This window comes from Pleurodeles waltl, chromosome 11, assembly GCF_031143425.1.
Source record: "Pleurodeles waltl isolate 20211129_DDA chromosome 11, aPleWal1.hap1.20221129, whole genome shotgun sequence".
Lineage (NCBI taxonomy): Eukaryota > Metazoa > Chordata > Amphibia > Caudata > Salamandridae > Pleurodeles > Pleurodeles waltl.
Genome location: NC_090450.1, coordinates 3,558,463 through 3,575,541, shown reverse-complemented (window position 1 = coordinate 3,575,541; position 17,079 = coordinate 3,558,463). Strand labels below are relative to the sequence as shown.

Here is a 17,079-nt window from a genome sequence, read left to right as displayed (position 1 = left end):
AGACAGCATCCAGTATTGTGCCATCCACCAGTGTAACAAGGAAAACATGTCTTCATTCCTTCCAGTGTGACCTTACTGCGTCAGTTTAAACCTGCATTGAGGCCTGTTCAAGTAGCCATTTTAAACACATAAAAAAACTCTCTTTGAGATAATAATATGTAACCCAAATGTATTCTTCTGGTACTAATTGAACGAGTGCGGCTTTGAGCAAAATTATGTGCAGTTTTGAAGAAGACCACTGTGGAATATGCCATGAAAAAAAACTATATTTGTTTAAAGAAGAACCTGAGATTTTTAGTTACGTGCTTCACTGACTAAACCTACTTGGCTCCATAAATTTACAAAATTCTTTTAATTACAGTGCTTCAATGAGCTCCTGTGATCAGATTTCTTTTAGAGGGTCACTGCTCAGGATGTATGTTGGAGTTTCGCATTTAGGATAATGTTGGAGTAGTTTAGCTCTCCAGGAAGCTCCCAATCCACCCCTCCCACCTGAAGTCAACCTGACATCTCTTATTGCTAAGGTTTGGAAAAAAGGTTGAGTTCAGAAATTAAAGGTATGACGGGACAGGCTGAATCTCTTTGTGGAAACCTAGAATAATAGCTTTGTTTAGGTCAGCTCAAATAAGACTAATCTTTGATAGCAAGATTACTATTCATAACAAAATTGCTAGAGTTGTTTATGCTGTTCTGTGTACCCTTCAGGGTGAATGTGCACAATCTCCTAATTTTACATTCGGCCTGCTTTGCTATAAGATATTGCAGACTGGGTAGTTATTGCATCTTAGTTTCTACTGTAGACCTTGAAGTACTGACATAGACTACCATTATCTTTGATTAGTGGTATGTTATGGAAGGCAAAACAAAACAAGACAAGCTCACCCTTTAACTTAGAAGAAGATTTAAGTTGCAAGGAGAAGCTCCTTCAACACATGGGAATAAGTCGCAAATAGGGAGAGCAAATTAATCAGACAATTACATGAAAATAATCTTGCTGGGCATGAATGTAACTTCAGAACTATCAAAAGAAAAATTGATACACTTCCCACAAGAACAAACAAGAAGAGGAAGTGGCTTAACAATTAAAGCAAAAGAATTTACATGGTGGGATGCCACATATTCAACAGGGATGACAGTGCTACAATTTGTGTGAAATTATCCGGAGAATGAAAAGGGTGATAACCCTCATAAAAGCAAAACAATGAGGACCTTAAAACATGGTAGTAATATAATAACAAAAGAATATTTAGCCTTTCAGAAACCACAGATATAGGTGTAGGAAGCTGGCTCTGTATATGCTATAACAAAGTAAGGTATGGTGTGTCCAGAATCCAGAGGATCCTCAGAGGCTTTACTGAGGCTCAAGTAGATAATACTAATGCTCTCTTTTGTGGTAGTGTGGTCGAACAGTTAGGCTTATCAGAGGGTAATGCTAAGCATTTGTTGTACATACAAAGTCAAGAAATGAGGCACACACTCAATGACTAACTCCATTTGAATGTTTTATGCATCAAAAATATACTTTGTTACTTTATTTCTTTAACCAAAAGGATCTTTGTTGCAGGTAAGTACAGTTTCAAGAATACATCACATTCAGATATCAAATGCACTTTGTTTAGAATTTGCTGATAAAACAGTTTTCAGGTAAGTAATACTTTTCAATATCAAAAGTATACTCAGTGCAAAAATCATGTAAAGCGATGCTGTCCTAAGGCAGGAAATGTAGCAATACAGTTTGCAGGTAAATACTCAACTTACTTTCCCAGTCTTCAGGGGTTAGGGTGTCCACAGGGCAGGGTTCAAGTTGACTCTAAGAGTGCACCAGCAGCAACAAGGGCTGGCTGGTTTCAGAGGTCAACAATGGTGTTGGGTACCCAATGGAAACCCATGGAGACTGGGTGCACTTAGAAGAAAACCGATTGCAGGTAATTACACGTGCCTTTAGGGCATAGTCCTGGAGTGTTTGGGTAAGCAACAGGCCACAGGTCAGCATGAAACACACACTCTCAGCGGCACTGGGGTGGCCAAGTATAGGGTGCAAACAGAGAATCGGGCACCCAATGCTTTTCAATTGAGGAACCCCATGGGTCACAAAGAGGCTGCAAGCTTGGTCCATTGAGTCGGCTGAACTAGGACCAATGGCTGGACAGGTAAGTAGAGAGCCCACTGAATGTTGCTGGACCATTGGTTGGGTTCCCTAAGGCCAAGGGCTGCAGGTGCAGGGGTGCCTTTAGACTTTGTGAACCTTCAGCGGTGCTAGACTCACTAAGGGGGACATTTGGATTTAGCCTACAGGCATCGGCATGTTAGTCAGGAGGGGTCTACCCAGGGTGAACTCGAGGTCATAATCACTTGGGGACCTTCTCTTGACTGGTGAGCCATCTGGTCTTGAGCCGTGGGTGTTGGCTGCAGAGTGGGCAGGATCCTTAGGGCTCTGAAATCCTTGTTGGAGATTTCTTTGTGTCCTCAGGAGTTCTTGGTCCTTGGGTAGGCAGGCAGTCCTCTGGGGGTTTGTAGAGATTGCTGGTCCTGCAGGATGCATGGCCTTTTTGTAACAGGAGTCTTTAAGCTGCAGACAGGTTGATAGGGCTGGAGCCAAGTCAGTTGTCACCTGGAGTCTTCTAGGCTGGTGCAGCTCTTCAGTTTTTCTTCTTCCTTGATGTCATCAGGAATCTGAAGAGCTAGGTTCGGGAGTGCCCCTAAATACTAGATTTAGGTGCTTTACAGGGGTCAGAGGGCAGTAGCCTATGGCTACTGACCCTGAGGATGGCTCCAACCTTACTGAGCCCACTCCCTTGGGGGAGGGGGCCACATACCTAACCCTATTGGCTATCTCCTTCCAAGAAAAGGTGAAGGATTTTGCCAGGAGGGGTTCACCTCCGCTCTGGGCACCCTAGGGGTAGTCCCAGCTGGGGTAGACACTCCTCATGGTGTTTACTTATTTTCCCACTGGACCTGCTGCCAGAAGTGGGGCCTGGTCTGGAGGCGGGCATCTCCACTGGCTGGAGTGCCCTGAGGCAGCATCATAAAAGGCAGGAGACTTTGAGGCTCACCACCAAGTGTTGCTGTTCTTGCAGGGGGAGGTGTGAAGTACCTCCACCCTGAGCAGGCTTTGTCTCTAACTCCTGCGAGCACAAAGGCTGTCACCCCATGGGGTCAGAAACTTGTCTGGTGGTGCCAGGATGGCATAGAATGCTCAGCCACACACTAGAGAGTTAGGTGAATTTCAAGAGGCATCTCAAAGATGCCCTCTGTGTGCATTTACAATAAATCCAACACTGTCATCAGTGTGGGTTTATTGAGCTGAGACGTTTGATACTAAATGTCCCAGCATTCAGTAAAGTCATCATGAGGCTGTGGAGTTCACAACGACAAACCCCAAGCTTGTGTAGTCAATATGGTTACACTGCATTCACAGTATCTAAGAAGGAACGTAGACACTGTGGGGGGGTATATTGCTCATACTGCTATGCCCTCACCTGTGGTATAGTGCACCCTTAGGGCTGCAAGGCCTGCTAGAGAGGGTGACTTACCTATGTCACAGGCAGAATTTGTATGCATGGCACCCAGCGAGGGAAGCCATGTCAACTTGACCTTTTTCTCCCCACCAACACACACACACTGTAGGGGCAGTGTGCATGTGATTGGTGAGGGGTCCCTTAGCTTGGCATAATATATGCTGCAGCCCTTAGAGACACTCTCTGGCCACGGCGCCCTTGGTACCACTGGAACCTATTACAAGAGGTCTGCCAGTAGTGGAAGCAAGAGTACAGTTTAGGAAAGAAGACAAGTGCTGGAGCCTGTTTAGCAGGATCCTAGCACATACTCTGTCAAGTTGGCATCAGATATTAGGCAAAAGGTGGGGGGTTGACGATGGCAAAAGGGGTGTTTTCATACAATAGGTATATTTGAAATTTTCACTGAGAACTTGTTCATCGACTTCTTTGCCAGATCCCAGCTTTTGGATATGTTTGTAATAAAAAAAACAAGAAAACATTGTGGTTTGTCTCCATGGCTGCCTCTGAAAATTCCTCAATCCCAAAGCTATCACTGCACAGTAAAAGGTTGGGCATGACCAGGGAAAGCAGTATGATGCTCAAAAACTAATGATCTTTCAAACCTGTTTGGTGGGGGTCTCAGAATACTATAAACTGAATTAATGTCAACAGAATTTTTGTGTCCGACGACATAATTTATAAAACATCATCACATTGGTTGTATATTTGCTAATAATACATTGGGTGATATTTTTGTGGATAATATTTATGACACAATATTTATGTCAGTCAATACTCAGAAACAAATATTCTAGACTCCCACTCTCTCATGCTCATCCCGGTTTGTCTATCTTCACATTCATGAAAGTATCAAACTAGTTGCCCCATTGATATCTTCAAAGGTACAATGTTTTGGACATTGCCAGCAGAGCGATCCAATATCTGCCCCTCCTAATATGTCTATTTAGGTGCAGAGCTACTTTGTTATGTTTAGTTAGTCTGTGCAACTATTATGTTTCCAGTTATTACTCTTTCTTATCAATGTTATTAAACAAAATGACTCCTAGACTATTTTACATGCAAATCATGATTAGAAGAAAGCCAATGGAAAATCATGAACAGTGCTAGGATGGAAGAACCCATTGTCTGCGTAAAAACTCAGTAATAGCCAGGGTTCAGAGGGCCCCTCAAGCTTCTGGGTCTAATTGCCACTGCACCTGTTGCTCCACTGATAGCTAGGAGCTGAACCTTCTCTTCTTCATGAGCTCCTCATAAACAGCTACCACAGAATAATAAGCCAAAAGTGGACTTTAAGGGAGACACTTTATACTTTCAGAAAATGATAGGGCACTTTTTGAATTGCAAAATCAACATATTTGAATCACCAATAAAACCATTTTTTTTTTTACATTCGTGTGGAGTGAGTTCTACAAATATCCCACTGAAGGGGGGGGTCAGTAAAATCCTATTAGAAAATGTACAGGAAACATTGTGCTGAATATTTGCACCTTTTGTATGTAAGGGAATCAGAGTTGAATGTAGTCTCAGCCAGTACAGTTTGGGAAAGGCTATTTTGCCATCGTATTTGAGAGTTGACCAGCTATCTGTCATGGGCAATCTTATCAAATTCTGTTTGATCCTCCAGTAAACTTTATTTTTCATCCTTAGGAGCTGTTTGGCTATAGAACACAGACATGTCGCAACATTGCCTGTCTCCTTGGGTACATCCTCTCTCTGGGGGTCCTAATGTTGCTTTTCTATTGGAAGCCAGAGTGGAATGTCTGGTCTCACTGCACCTCATGTACCTTGGAAGAAGCTGATGTTATTTTACTTCGAACCACGGTATGCCAGTATTATCTTAAACACTAAGTGTAAAATTTATGTTGAGGTTGAGAGGGGAAGTAGCCTTTTAAAACCTGTCCATGGGCGAAGGGGGTTTGGAATGATTCATTTAAAGGTATTGTATATATAGAGTTTGAAAGTGTAATGTTTTCCTGTTTCTGTTTGTCTGTTGAGTGTATCTTCAATAGATTTCTGTAAGAAAGATGTTTATGTATATTAACAGGCAAATGTCTTGAGATGATAGGGGCAGATCATACTCACTAGAATAAGAGCAGAAGCGAGACCAAGTCATCATTGTGACGACACGGAGAGATCCAGGTCCTTAAACAGCCGCTAACAGCATGATCTGTCTGGCTCAGCAATTAGAATTTTGTCCTGATGAGGGGGAGTAACGTTCTGTTGGAAATTTCACAGAGGTGAGGTGAAGACATAGTAAAAAGCATATGGAAATTGCTATGCCTTCATGGTTACTCATGTTTACTGTTCATTTTGAAGGCTTAGTATTCAGTTAGAATGAATAAACCATGAGGTCAACTTTTGGGGTGGGTTAGAGGACTCAGTTTGATTGCTCATTGACAGAACTTAACTGGTGATCGGCCTGACATAATAATGGGTCAGCTGGGCACCATTTATTCTAGTATTGGGCCTTTCCACTTAGCCTAGAGCAGTGGTTACCAACCTTTTGATTTCTGTGGACTCCACTTTATCAGTACTGGAACCCAGGGACCCCCACTGAATCATTTTTGGAATTTGGGGACCCCCCAATGACTCATTACTGAAAGATGGGGCCTAATCTGTAAATAATATTCCATTTTCTAAGCAGTCACGGACCCCCCAAGGAGGCTTCGTGGACCCCCTAGTGGTCACTAGACCACAGGTTGGTAATCACTGGTCTAGAGGGTCTAAGGTAGTAGTGGTAGTAATGGTATCAATGGATTTGTTGAAAGCGTCTAGGAATTTTGACATATTTTATTAATCTATTACAAAATGTTATCATGTTTTAAATTATCCCTATTTTTACCATAGAGAGATCTAGACCTTGACTATGTAGTCTCCTATTTGAATTCCCCTCTGAAAGCATAGGGACAGTAAAACAATGCATTTAAACATAAAAAGTAGTAAAATATATTTATATTAATTTGTGGTGGAAATTAATTTTATATATTTATTTTAAATGTGGAGCAAAATATTAAAATGTTACAGCTATATTAATTTAATTTTGAAGTAAATTTTTAATTAAAAATAATAAATAAAAAAAATATATTTTTCTAAAAATCAAATAAAAAAATAAAGTCCCATATAAAGTAAACATTATGTTTTATTATCGTGAACTATAGTAACTATATACAGGTACACCGTTCCAAAATTGAAAAAGGAAATGAAGACAGGGAAAACCTGTGATCTCAGGAGCGAGAGCCCTCAAGCATCACTATGGATGACTAGCATCATCATCGGGAATCGCTCCTCACTAGGCCGGCACTGCAATGCCTAGTATATAGTTACTATTATAGGGAGATTGTACACTGGACCATCAACCCTCCCAGTCCCTCCTTTTGTGTTAGCATTATTATCGTGAACCACTGTAACAATAACTTTTACAAGTTGTTGGAGAGTCCAAAAGAAGAAAAATACAATAAAATGTTTTAATTAAATGCCAAATAAATGTATTTCTTGAACATATCAATACAGTATTACTTGAATAAGTTCTTCATTTTCACGTTGCAAGTTTGTATCTTTACATATGTAGTATCACTCCAGGCTTTGCTGATGTTTGTTTAAATGTTTGTGATATAACACAACCTAATATGGACACCTTCCATTCATGTCAAGTGCAAAAATTGGTTTCTTTGATGTTGTTTAGCTAACACATGTCTCATGGCTTAATGAGAACTGCTGCTTCTTCAGGGCTGTTAAATATCAATATTTGCAAAATAATTAAATGTTGGACAGTGGATTATTGGTAATGGCAAGTAGGTACCTACACTTATCAATAAGCCGCAATTCCCACTAGGTCCAGTCAAGGTCTCAGTGAATTAATTGTTGTTCAGCCCATGGTAGCTTGGTCAACAAGCAGTTAGGCTTATCTTATGAGACAGGTGTGTAAAGCATTTATTATCAACAAAACAGTAAATAAGTGAAACCAAACACACAATAAAAATCCAACACCAGTGTGTAACTATTTTTATCTTTAAAATGACACCATAACAACTTAAATCCAATGTAGGGAAAAAGAGGTATGCTGAAAGTGATATAAAAGGTCGCACTGGACAGGGACAAAGGCCAGAGTTCAGGCCACGTATGATGTAACAGTGTTACACTTACATTCAGAAGTGTTTTTTGATTCAGGAAAGTGGTCCACATCACCAGCCAAGGGTTCGGAGGCTCTGGTTTACCTCTTGTGGTCTAGGGCTACAACTCACTCCCAAAATGCACCTATTCAACTTATGGAGCTTTTTACAACAGTTGCTCCAAACTTCTCCAAACTTCTGGATCTTCTTCCAAGGGTTCTTTTCTTGTCCTTGAAGTGTCCAAGTTTCCAGAAGCTCTGAGTCTTGCTCCTTGGCATTTGGGGCACACAATTCTGAAAATGCACCTTGTCAGAATCCTCAAATGGCCACAGGACACTGGTCAGCTGGGCTCTCCTTACAGGGCACGATGCAGGGGACTCTGGTCAGGTCCTTTGTAGCTGCAGCTTAAAGGGAGTCCACTCCTAGAGTTGCAGAAGCAAGGCAAAGTCATTTTCTTGGTGAAGCCCATAGTTTAAAGCTGGTGCAGTTCTTGTGGGTGCAGGACTTCAGGTGCAGACCAGGGGTTCAGCAGGGCAGTCCTTCTTCTCCAGTATCTTCTTATGGCAGGGATATGGATTGTTGGGCAGCTCTTCCATATTCATGCTTGCTTCTGGGTTGGTAAGGATGGGGGCACCACTGACCAATGGGGTACAGGGTGCCACCTTCTGTGGTAACTACTTCCTGTGAAGTGTGGCAAAAATCAATTCCAGAAAGCAAAATTCTTTAAAAATCCAATATGGATGAAATCTTTCCTTGAAGGTTAAATTTGACTGAGCCCACACACTGATGTGACAAAGTTTTCCTAACACACTCCTTCAAGCCTCTCTCCTAATCTAATTATTGGGGTTCCTTTCTGGCTGGGGGAATAGGAAATGGGGGAGGTCTAGTTTCTGTTGTAAGTCGCTTTCCCCCTTTTGAAAACCAGTTTGACCACTCTCCCCCATCCTACTCTGCCATCTTCTGCAGCAGTTCTCCTCCCACCAGACGCTTCTTTTGTTTCAGCCCAGGCCACTGCACATCTCAAGGCAGCTTGGTTCAGGCTGCCAGAGGCTGACCAATCAGGAAAGGGCACTACATCGATGATTTTAGTAACTTTCAGAAAGAGTTCTAAAACACTTTCCTTTGAGCTAAGTGTAAATAATCCAACCTTGGCAAGTTATTGGACTTATTCTGATTTTTGTGTTGATACCTAACGTGACAGATTTAGCTCTTTTCCTGTGAAAATGAATTAGCCTATAAAGCTAATGAGCTACAATGGAGAAAAACAACTTTGGCTGTTTTTCCCTCGCATGGGCTTACAAAACCTAATTCAGAAAGCCTTAGCTTATATTTACATTGCAACTAACCTTTGGGGCATTTAGGGGGGGCAGACCTTAGGGGTGACCTATGTAAAAATAAGGTAGTTTAGGACTTTGGAAGTACTTTTGATTTCAAAGTCAAAATTAGGGTTAACTTTACCTTAAAAGCAGCTAGAAGGGCAGGCCTGCTTCCACAATGACACCCAAGACCACAGCAAGTTACCCATGATGCCCTAACTACATTGGGGTCCCTACACCTACATGCCCTACCATATTCTAGGGACTTAAGGATAAGTTGTCAGAGCCAATTGAAATAAAAAAACTCTAGTTATCAGTTAAAAATAGGGGCAAAAGGTGAGGGGGCTTATGCAATCATCCTAGTTTTCTCACGTTAGAATTTTTTTTGATAAAATGAAGTAAAGCACACCATCTTAAAAAACAGTAATATTATCAAATTCATGTATGTTTATTTACTTAATATTCAAAATGAAATAGAGACCATAAAAACAAAGAAGATTGAAGAACAAAGGTGTCATTGCAAATACGCATTGAGTTTATTACTACTTCAGCCGAAAAAATCACCATTTTATAAAAATGTATTTTTAAAAAGAATTTCTAAATTCTGGGTTGAAGTGACTACATGTTCATTGACTACTCCAAGTGTATCTCGCGGCTCATGATTAAATCCTCTAAAATTCGTTACATGGATTTAAAGGGGATTGAACTATTCATTTAACCTGGAGTACTTTCCTGTGTTTAACCATTTCACTATTTGTTGAAACACATTTATGCTAGCACAAAATGACAGTTTCTAAGTCACTAAATTCTGTGTTTGAGATGATAATATATTTTCTGACCACTCACAGTGTATCAGCTTACATTAATCAAATCTCCTCATGAGCTAATAAATTAGGAATATTCTTCCAAAAACTTGAAAAGCTCTCTTTTATTTTCACATCACAATAATACTTCCAAAAGAAGATTATAGAAAAGTTCTAAATACTGACAAAATAAAATAGAAAAGAAGAAAAAAGAGCCACAGCTCGAAAGTACTGGGGGTACCCAACCATATTTAAGAGAATCTGTTGCTTTTTCAAAGTGTTATTTACCAGTTATCGTAAGTATCCAAAATTCACCAGTTCATGAGCCTAAATTTCAAAATCAGATTACATGCCCCACGTCATTAACTAATAATTTATTTGACAAAGTCAAAGGAACAATTGGAACTTAATAAACTTTGCTTTGTAATCTACCAAAAGAGAGCAGTTATCTATTCACAAACTCTCTAAAACACAAACTTTCATATTTACCTTAGTGGCATATATTTGAATTCCAATGTTTAAAGATTCAGTATTAATGATTCCCATTCAAATTACATCAGATTAGTAGAGAAAGAAAGCATAATCAAATTAAGAGCATGCTTTACCATATTTCTTTTCACCTCAACAACACGAATAACCTAATTATAGTTAAGGTATAGGACAATATCTTTTCAATCTTATTCTCTCATCTATTGATCTTCTCGATCTCCACCACATGTTCTTAGTCCCACCAGCCGCTTGTGAGTTATGTTGTCACCATCTCCACACCCTTTAAATACTTGCCTACTAACTCAGAATGAGCCAATGCAAACCTGAGCAGAGCATTGCATACACTGAATCCTCATTTGACTTGAATCGTGTCCTGAGTTTCTTAAAATCATCAAGTAGCTAAAAATTTAACAATGTGAACATTGCTTCCTAATTCAACTTGCAGCACACCAATGAGAGCCTGAGCTTCTTTTATACCAATAAATGATACCAATAGGGACCTGAGTTTCTTAAGCTCAGCAGGTAGCTCCCAATTGACTAATAAAAAATGGTTTCCAAATTCAGATTGGAATATAGCAATGAAAATCAGAGTTTCTTGTACCCAATCCACTTCACAAGACTACACCTCTTGCAATTCCTCTACTTCAAAGATTTGAAATCCTCTAATTAAAAAAAATAAAATACATATCCATTTCTTAAATGATACCAACAAAGAGGTAGTAATTACATACAAAAAAAACAAAAAAACAAATCAATAGCAAACATCACAATACGTTTTCTGCATTATTGGGGAATCAAACTCCCGGGTCATATAACACAAAGTACTTTCCTGTGTGTTAACCATCTCACTACTTGCTCAAATACATTTATGCAAACATAAAATTACTATGGCCCTCATTCTGAATTTGGTGGTCTTCCATGAAGACCGCCAAAGCCACAGGAGCCAGGCGATCCCCACCTGCCATATCATGGGTACTGCCAGATTTCAACCACACTTTGGGCAGATATCCGGCAGTAATCATGCTGGCGGGCAAAGGTGCTCTGGTGGTTCCACCACCGGCTCTGCCCCGCCAGTAGGACACCACCCAATATATTATGGGCCATAATATGGCCTGGTGATATCCTACTGGCTGGGCGCAAGCAGGGCGCTGCCAGCGGTAGAAGTGCTCCTTCCCATTCTCTGCCGGATGACCTTCTCCCTGGAACAGGTAAGGTGATCATCTGACAGGGGTGGAGGTGGAGGGTAGGGGGTGTTGTGTGTGTGAGGGGGTGGTGTCTGTGTATGTGTATGAATGTGTGAATGTGTGGTTGTATGCGTGTCTCAATGTGTGTGTGTGTCAGTGGTTGTATGCATGTTTGAATATGAGTGTGTATGCGTGTGAGAATGCATGTTTGGATGGGTGTGATTATGCGTGCAGGAATGCATGTATGGATGTAGTTGTGAATGCGTGTATGAATGAAGTTGTGAATATGTGCATGGATGTAGTTGTGGACGCGTGTATGAATGTAGTTGTGAATGCGTGCATGGATGCGTGTGAGTGGATGCGTATATGTAAGTGTAGTTGAATGGGTGTATGCATGGTGCATGTGGGTGTCTGTGTGCATGTATGGGGATGGGGTTAGGAGGCGCTATGTCAGAGGGGGTGGGGGTGCTATGTCAGAAGGGGGATGAGGGTGCTATGACAGAAGGGGTTTGTGAGAGGGGGCACTGTGGCTTGAGGTGGGGTCTAGTGCTTGTTGAGAGGGGTGGGGGAGCCGTCTACCTGTGACAGGGAAGGAATTCCCTGTTACCAGTAGCCCTTCCGTCATGGTTTTTGTGGCGGTGCTATCGCTGCGGAAACCATGTCAGAAGGCCTGCTCATAATACCGCTGGCAGTCTTCTGTGGTCTGTCGGGTTGGAGATGAAAATCTCTGGCTCGGCGGTTAAGACCGCCATGGCGGTAGGAGTGGAGATGCGGTGGGTTGGCAGAGGCCAATCTGCCACACTTATAATGTGGCGTTCTGCACCGCCAGCCTATTGGCAGTGGGAGCACCACATTTACCCTGGCAGTCGGAACACCGCCAGTGTCAAAATGACCCCGTATGTGTATATTATTGTTATATTACTTCCCACTGAAAATTATACCTATTGATCTAAATGCATGAGTCTAAATAGATCGACAATAGCTCAACAATACCCACCTAAAATGTTCACAATTTAACACTTTCTACCCTGAAAGATCAACACTTTCTCACTCTGAAAGTCACAGTATTTCAAAATACTTCCATTATATTGCCCAATATTTAATATGAGCTGCCAGAATGAATTCTGAATATTCAGATTATATTGAGTAGAGTGAAATTTATCACTACGCCAGGTGTCCCTGGTGCAGAGAGTTTTTGATTTATCCCCTTCTCTTTTGTTGCATAGAACAGAGTCAGTACCTCAAAACCTGATGTCTTATGGATGAGCTATATAATGTTCTGCTTTGAAATATTCTGCAATAGATGACTTTCTGTCCTCATTTTTAACTAATCATAAATGTTCGTGCTTCTTGGTTTTCAATATTCTAACTGTGGAGCCAATGTAAAACTTATCACAAGTGCATTAAAATAATTAGACACAATATTTTGTTTTACAAGTTATAAATTACTTTATCCGATATTCCTTTGAAGAATTTGAAACACTGAAAATCTGAATTCTATTTGGACCATGTGTACAGCAAATACAACTTTGAGATCCTTAACCCTCTTCTGGTTCATTTAGCAGACACTTTTTTTGTTTTATGATAAGTGATCAATTGATATTCACCGAAATACTGATTGATGTCATTATCATTTTTCAAAATATTCCAATGGCTTTTAAAAAACCTTGCTATTTCCCTCTGTTCACTAATTAAAGCGGTTAGGAAACATTTTTTTCCTATCTTTGTGCTCTCTTTGTCTTTTAACAAGGTTTCTCTTTAATAATTTTCAACTTTCTGTTTGGCTTCTCTCAAGAGTCTCCTTGTATAGCCTCTCTGAGCAAAATGATTAATTGCTTGACACTCTTAATCATTATATTTTTTGACATCACTACAATTCTGCTTCCATCATAATAATTCCCCATATGGAATCTTACTTTTTTGTGGTATGGATGACCTGTATTCAAATTAAGAATGCTGTTGCTCGATATTGGTTTCCTATATGATTTTCACATCAATTAATTTTCTTCAATATATATTTACAAATCTAAAAAGTGTATTCAAGCACTGTTGAATAACAGTGTAAATCCAATGTTAAATTCATTCTTGTTTAAGAAATTGACTTAATTCAAAGACAAAACTCACTCCCTATAAATTTAATCCATAGTGTATTTCAAGTACAAGTTTATTGATATTTCATGGTTACTTAATACCATTGCAAACATTAAAACAATAAAAAGATAGAAGTTAAAATAATAAAAAGATACATTTTGAGACAGATCAAAAGCCAGTTAAAACCTTGTGTCAGGTCCAAATTTTTACCATAGCAGGTTTAACTAAAATGTGTTAAGAGCATCAGGCAAACAGACAATAGGGTATGAGTCCGTAGAGTGCATGATGATCGGATCTACAGTGCTTAATGAGCCTCTACAGCAATAGGTACATTAACATATTTAACAACCCACTGTAGTCACCACAATGACAGCAGTCAAACATATAGAATGCACATAAGTCCTTCAAGTGCAACTTGAGCAAATCTACAATATTTAAGCAACCTCAACAACGATGAATGCTTTAAAATATGTAGCACCCTCTGGAGTAATCACAGCGGCTTCAGTTAAGCATACAGAATGTGTGTATAGTGTAATAGAATTGCATTGATTGGATAGAATGACATTTTAGGCATGCTCCCTCTCATACCAATCTATATAGAGTTTAGCATAAAAGTTAACAAACGTGAAATCCATCACTGCCCCCCTAATCCTTTAGTATAATTCAGACTGCTAGTAAAAAAAAAAACAGTATTTAACAAAAATTCTGTCAGTTCAATGATCATGTCTACCTGTTGTAAGTAACTGCTGGATTTTCCTGAGTAGACCTTTTCTCATCAGTAAAATTAGCACGAGCGACACTACTTGGAGTGCCGGAGGGCACAGCTACTCAAACTGGCATTGCTGCCTTTCTTCTGCAGCAACAGCCTTCTGATCACAAACTGTTGCTAATGCCTGTGACCGACCATGTTAGAAAAATTTCAGTGAATGTCCACTTTCTGTTCTGGAGCTATGCTGGGGAGGGGGGTTTGACTGAGAAGCCTTGTTCAGCTTGTACTCCTGATTCATAAGCTGCTACCCTGTATCAGTGGTTTGACTTCTTGCCTGTATCTATCCCTTTTGTTGTCACAATGCAATGATCAGCCTAATTATAATTATACATGTGCATTACATGTTTGCACATTCTACACCAAATTCCTAAATGTTGCAAAAAACTTAATTAACATAACAATTATATTTAATAAAAACTAATGTTACATTAATTTATACATTCAAAACAGTTGCTGCAATATTTTATAAATAAATGACAACTACTTTTTAGAGTTGGGTTTTGTAAAATCTAAATTATATTTATTTATTATATTTGTAATTATTTTAAATAATAAAAAAATTACATTTTTTTTTTTTTGTTGAACGAGAGTTCCATGAATGTCTCTGGACTTATTCCAGCTCAGAGCAGCAGTAATTTACTGTTATTATGGGTCCATATTTGGCTATAGTAAATTTTGAAGTACAGTTTGTGAATTGAAATGGGCGTACCCTTTTGCTGCCGGGTGTATGTCCATCGCTAAACCTCACTCTATCCCCCTTGAACCCTACTTACTCCTTGCTCTTCCCTAAACACCTGATATTCAGTAGTAAGTATGCCTCTTTTTCCAGCCAATCCCCTGGTACCTCTTCTAAGTACTGAGTAATAAATGTACATGTGTGAGGATCTGTCAATAGAAAAGATAGCAGAGTTTGAGGTGGAGATTCATACTCATATTTGCATGAATATAATGTTATAGTACTTTAGTAGCTCTAAGTTAGTACCACTAACTTTAAACAAAATGCAGTTTGTGAATTGGCCCCTGTGATGTTATTTGAAAACCAATTTTATAAGGTTTTGATCACAACATACTTTCCAAAGGTCTAATCTCTCCAACCATTAAACAGGTAGGGCATTTATAGAAATATTTTGTTTTGGGTTTGCTCCACAAAAGTGAAACACACATGCAGAAAACTTCTTTCTCTCTGTAAAGTTGTCTTAAAGTAACTCAGTGGTTTTCTCTGCTTTGTATTACTCTGCATCAAGGGTGTGTTCCATGAGTGGTACATGGGTGTTCTCATGTAACTATCAATGGTTTTTGAAGCAAAGCTCTATGTATTAACACTAGTAATAGGGTTATGCATCAACAAAATAATGCAAAGAGGTCAAAACCTTTTTTTAAACAATTACAAAACATAATTCATAATAAAAACATCATTAGTGACCTGTGGCTACCAATATAAAAACTAACTGCACAGTATTCTCCAGGACACACAAAGTCATCTAAGAGTGTGCATAAAGTGCCAAGTATAAGTAGATTGTTCCTTCATGATGCTTAAGTGACCCAAATAAATTACGATAAAAAGCTGATTGCTCGCTGAACTAGTTTTCATGGAAAGGCATAGAAGGTGGGTAAAGTGACAAGTGCTGTTGTTCAATTTCTTCCTAATGCTTGGATGCACCCTCAGCATCACTGGTTCAAACTTGCTCTTTTCTGCAATGCTCAGTAACTTTACTAGGTGTAAGTTTAACTGTACATTGTTATCGGCAAAGAACGCCATTACCACCTGCCTACATGAGCGTAGTCCTTTAAGATTAAAAAGGGGACTAAGCAATGCTCAAGGGTCCCTCTTCAGATAGATAATATCATCGTTCCCTTTCTCGCACAGGCAACAGTGGATTGGTAGAGGATGGTGCTTTCATGGTGGTAAGTGGTTGGCTGAAGGTAGGATACTGAGACGGTATTGTGTGTACTTCTCCTTGATAGACCTTGTGAAGCTTGTGCCTGGGTAAGTCTGAGGGGCTGCTTTGGTATAACTTTGTACAGTAAGCCAGCCATGTGCCCTATCCTCAAGCCTTGCTTTGTTCTCTATCAGAGAAATTATTTTAACAGTTTTATTGAAAAGTTTTTTCAAATTGTCATGCGAGCCTGCAGCCTCCCAAAGTCCTGGTAGACCTAGCTGATTGATTGAATCTTGCAAGTAGGTTCTAGCTTCACTGTTCTCCTTAGTCGTCGTTTTTTTCCATAGGCAGGCATTTAAAGAACCTGGTTCAGCACCCTTGATCTTGTGTCAGCATTTCACATGGGCACCCTGATGAGCCAGCGCTTGTCTCTGTGAACTGAATTCTAGCCTTATTTGGGCCAGTGAGATATATTTAGGTAAGTTGAAAATCATTCACAGTGCACATGTTATAATATTGTACAATAGCATAGCGTCCCTCCCCCTCATGGCCTCGCTTCTGTAGGTGACTGCTGGGATGCGTTAAGCCTGTAACACTTGAGCCAGTAGGGTGCAGTTTGGGCCTCTGGCTTTATTCCGCAGGATTTTTAATGCCACCACCATCACAGTACCTTTCCCTTTTAAGTGTATCCCTCAGGGGACTACAACGTCCCACATAGTCATAGTTCCATTACATTTTTGGGGTGTTTTGTGAAGTTCCGTTCCACACATAGGTCCAAATAGATAGAACATAGCCCTAACATGATGAAGGCATTTACAACATTACTCTCTGTTTTCAAGTAGCCAACAAGGAGTCTGGGTAGGAGATTCGAATTTTCAAATTTCAAAAAGGTAAGGCCAGTGGTACCATTCCTCAATCGT

The 17,079-nt window shown here is 39.9% G+C and overlaps 1 protein-coding gene across 4 annotated transcripts in view; it reads left to right on the top strand.

The window, feature by feature from the left end:
- LOC138265205 (probable cation-transporting ATPase 13A4) overlaps positions 1–17,079 on the top strand; it is a 268,240-nt gene that overhangs the window by 28,723 nt on the left and 222,438 nt on the right. For 3 of the 4 annotated variants that reach the window (XM_069212753.1, XM_069212754.1, XM_069212755.1), the window contains exon 2: positions 5,166–5,339. The exons of the other annotated variant lie outside the window; for it this stretch is intronic. In XM_069212753.1, the coding sequence (XP_069068854.1) occupies positions 5,166–5,339 (174 nt within the window). The remainder of the gene's footprint in view (positions 1–5,165; positions 5,340–17,079) is intronic. 4 annotated transcript variants of the gene reach the window in all.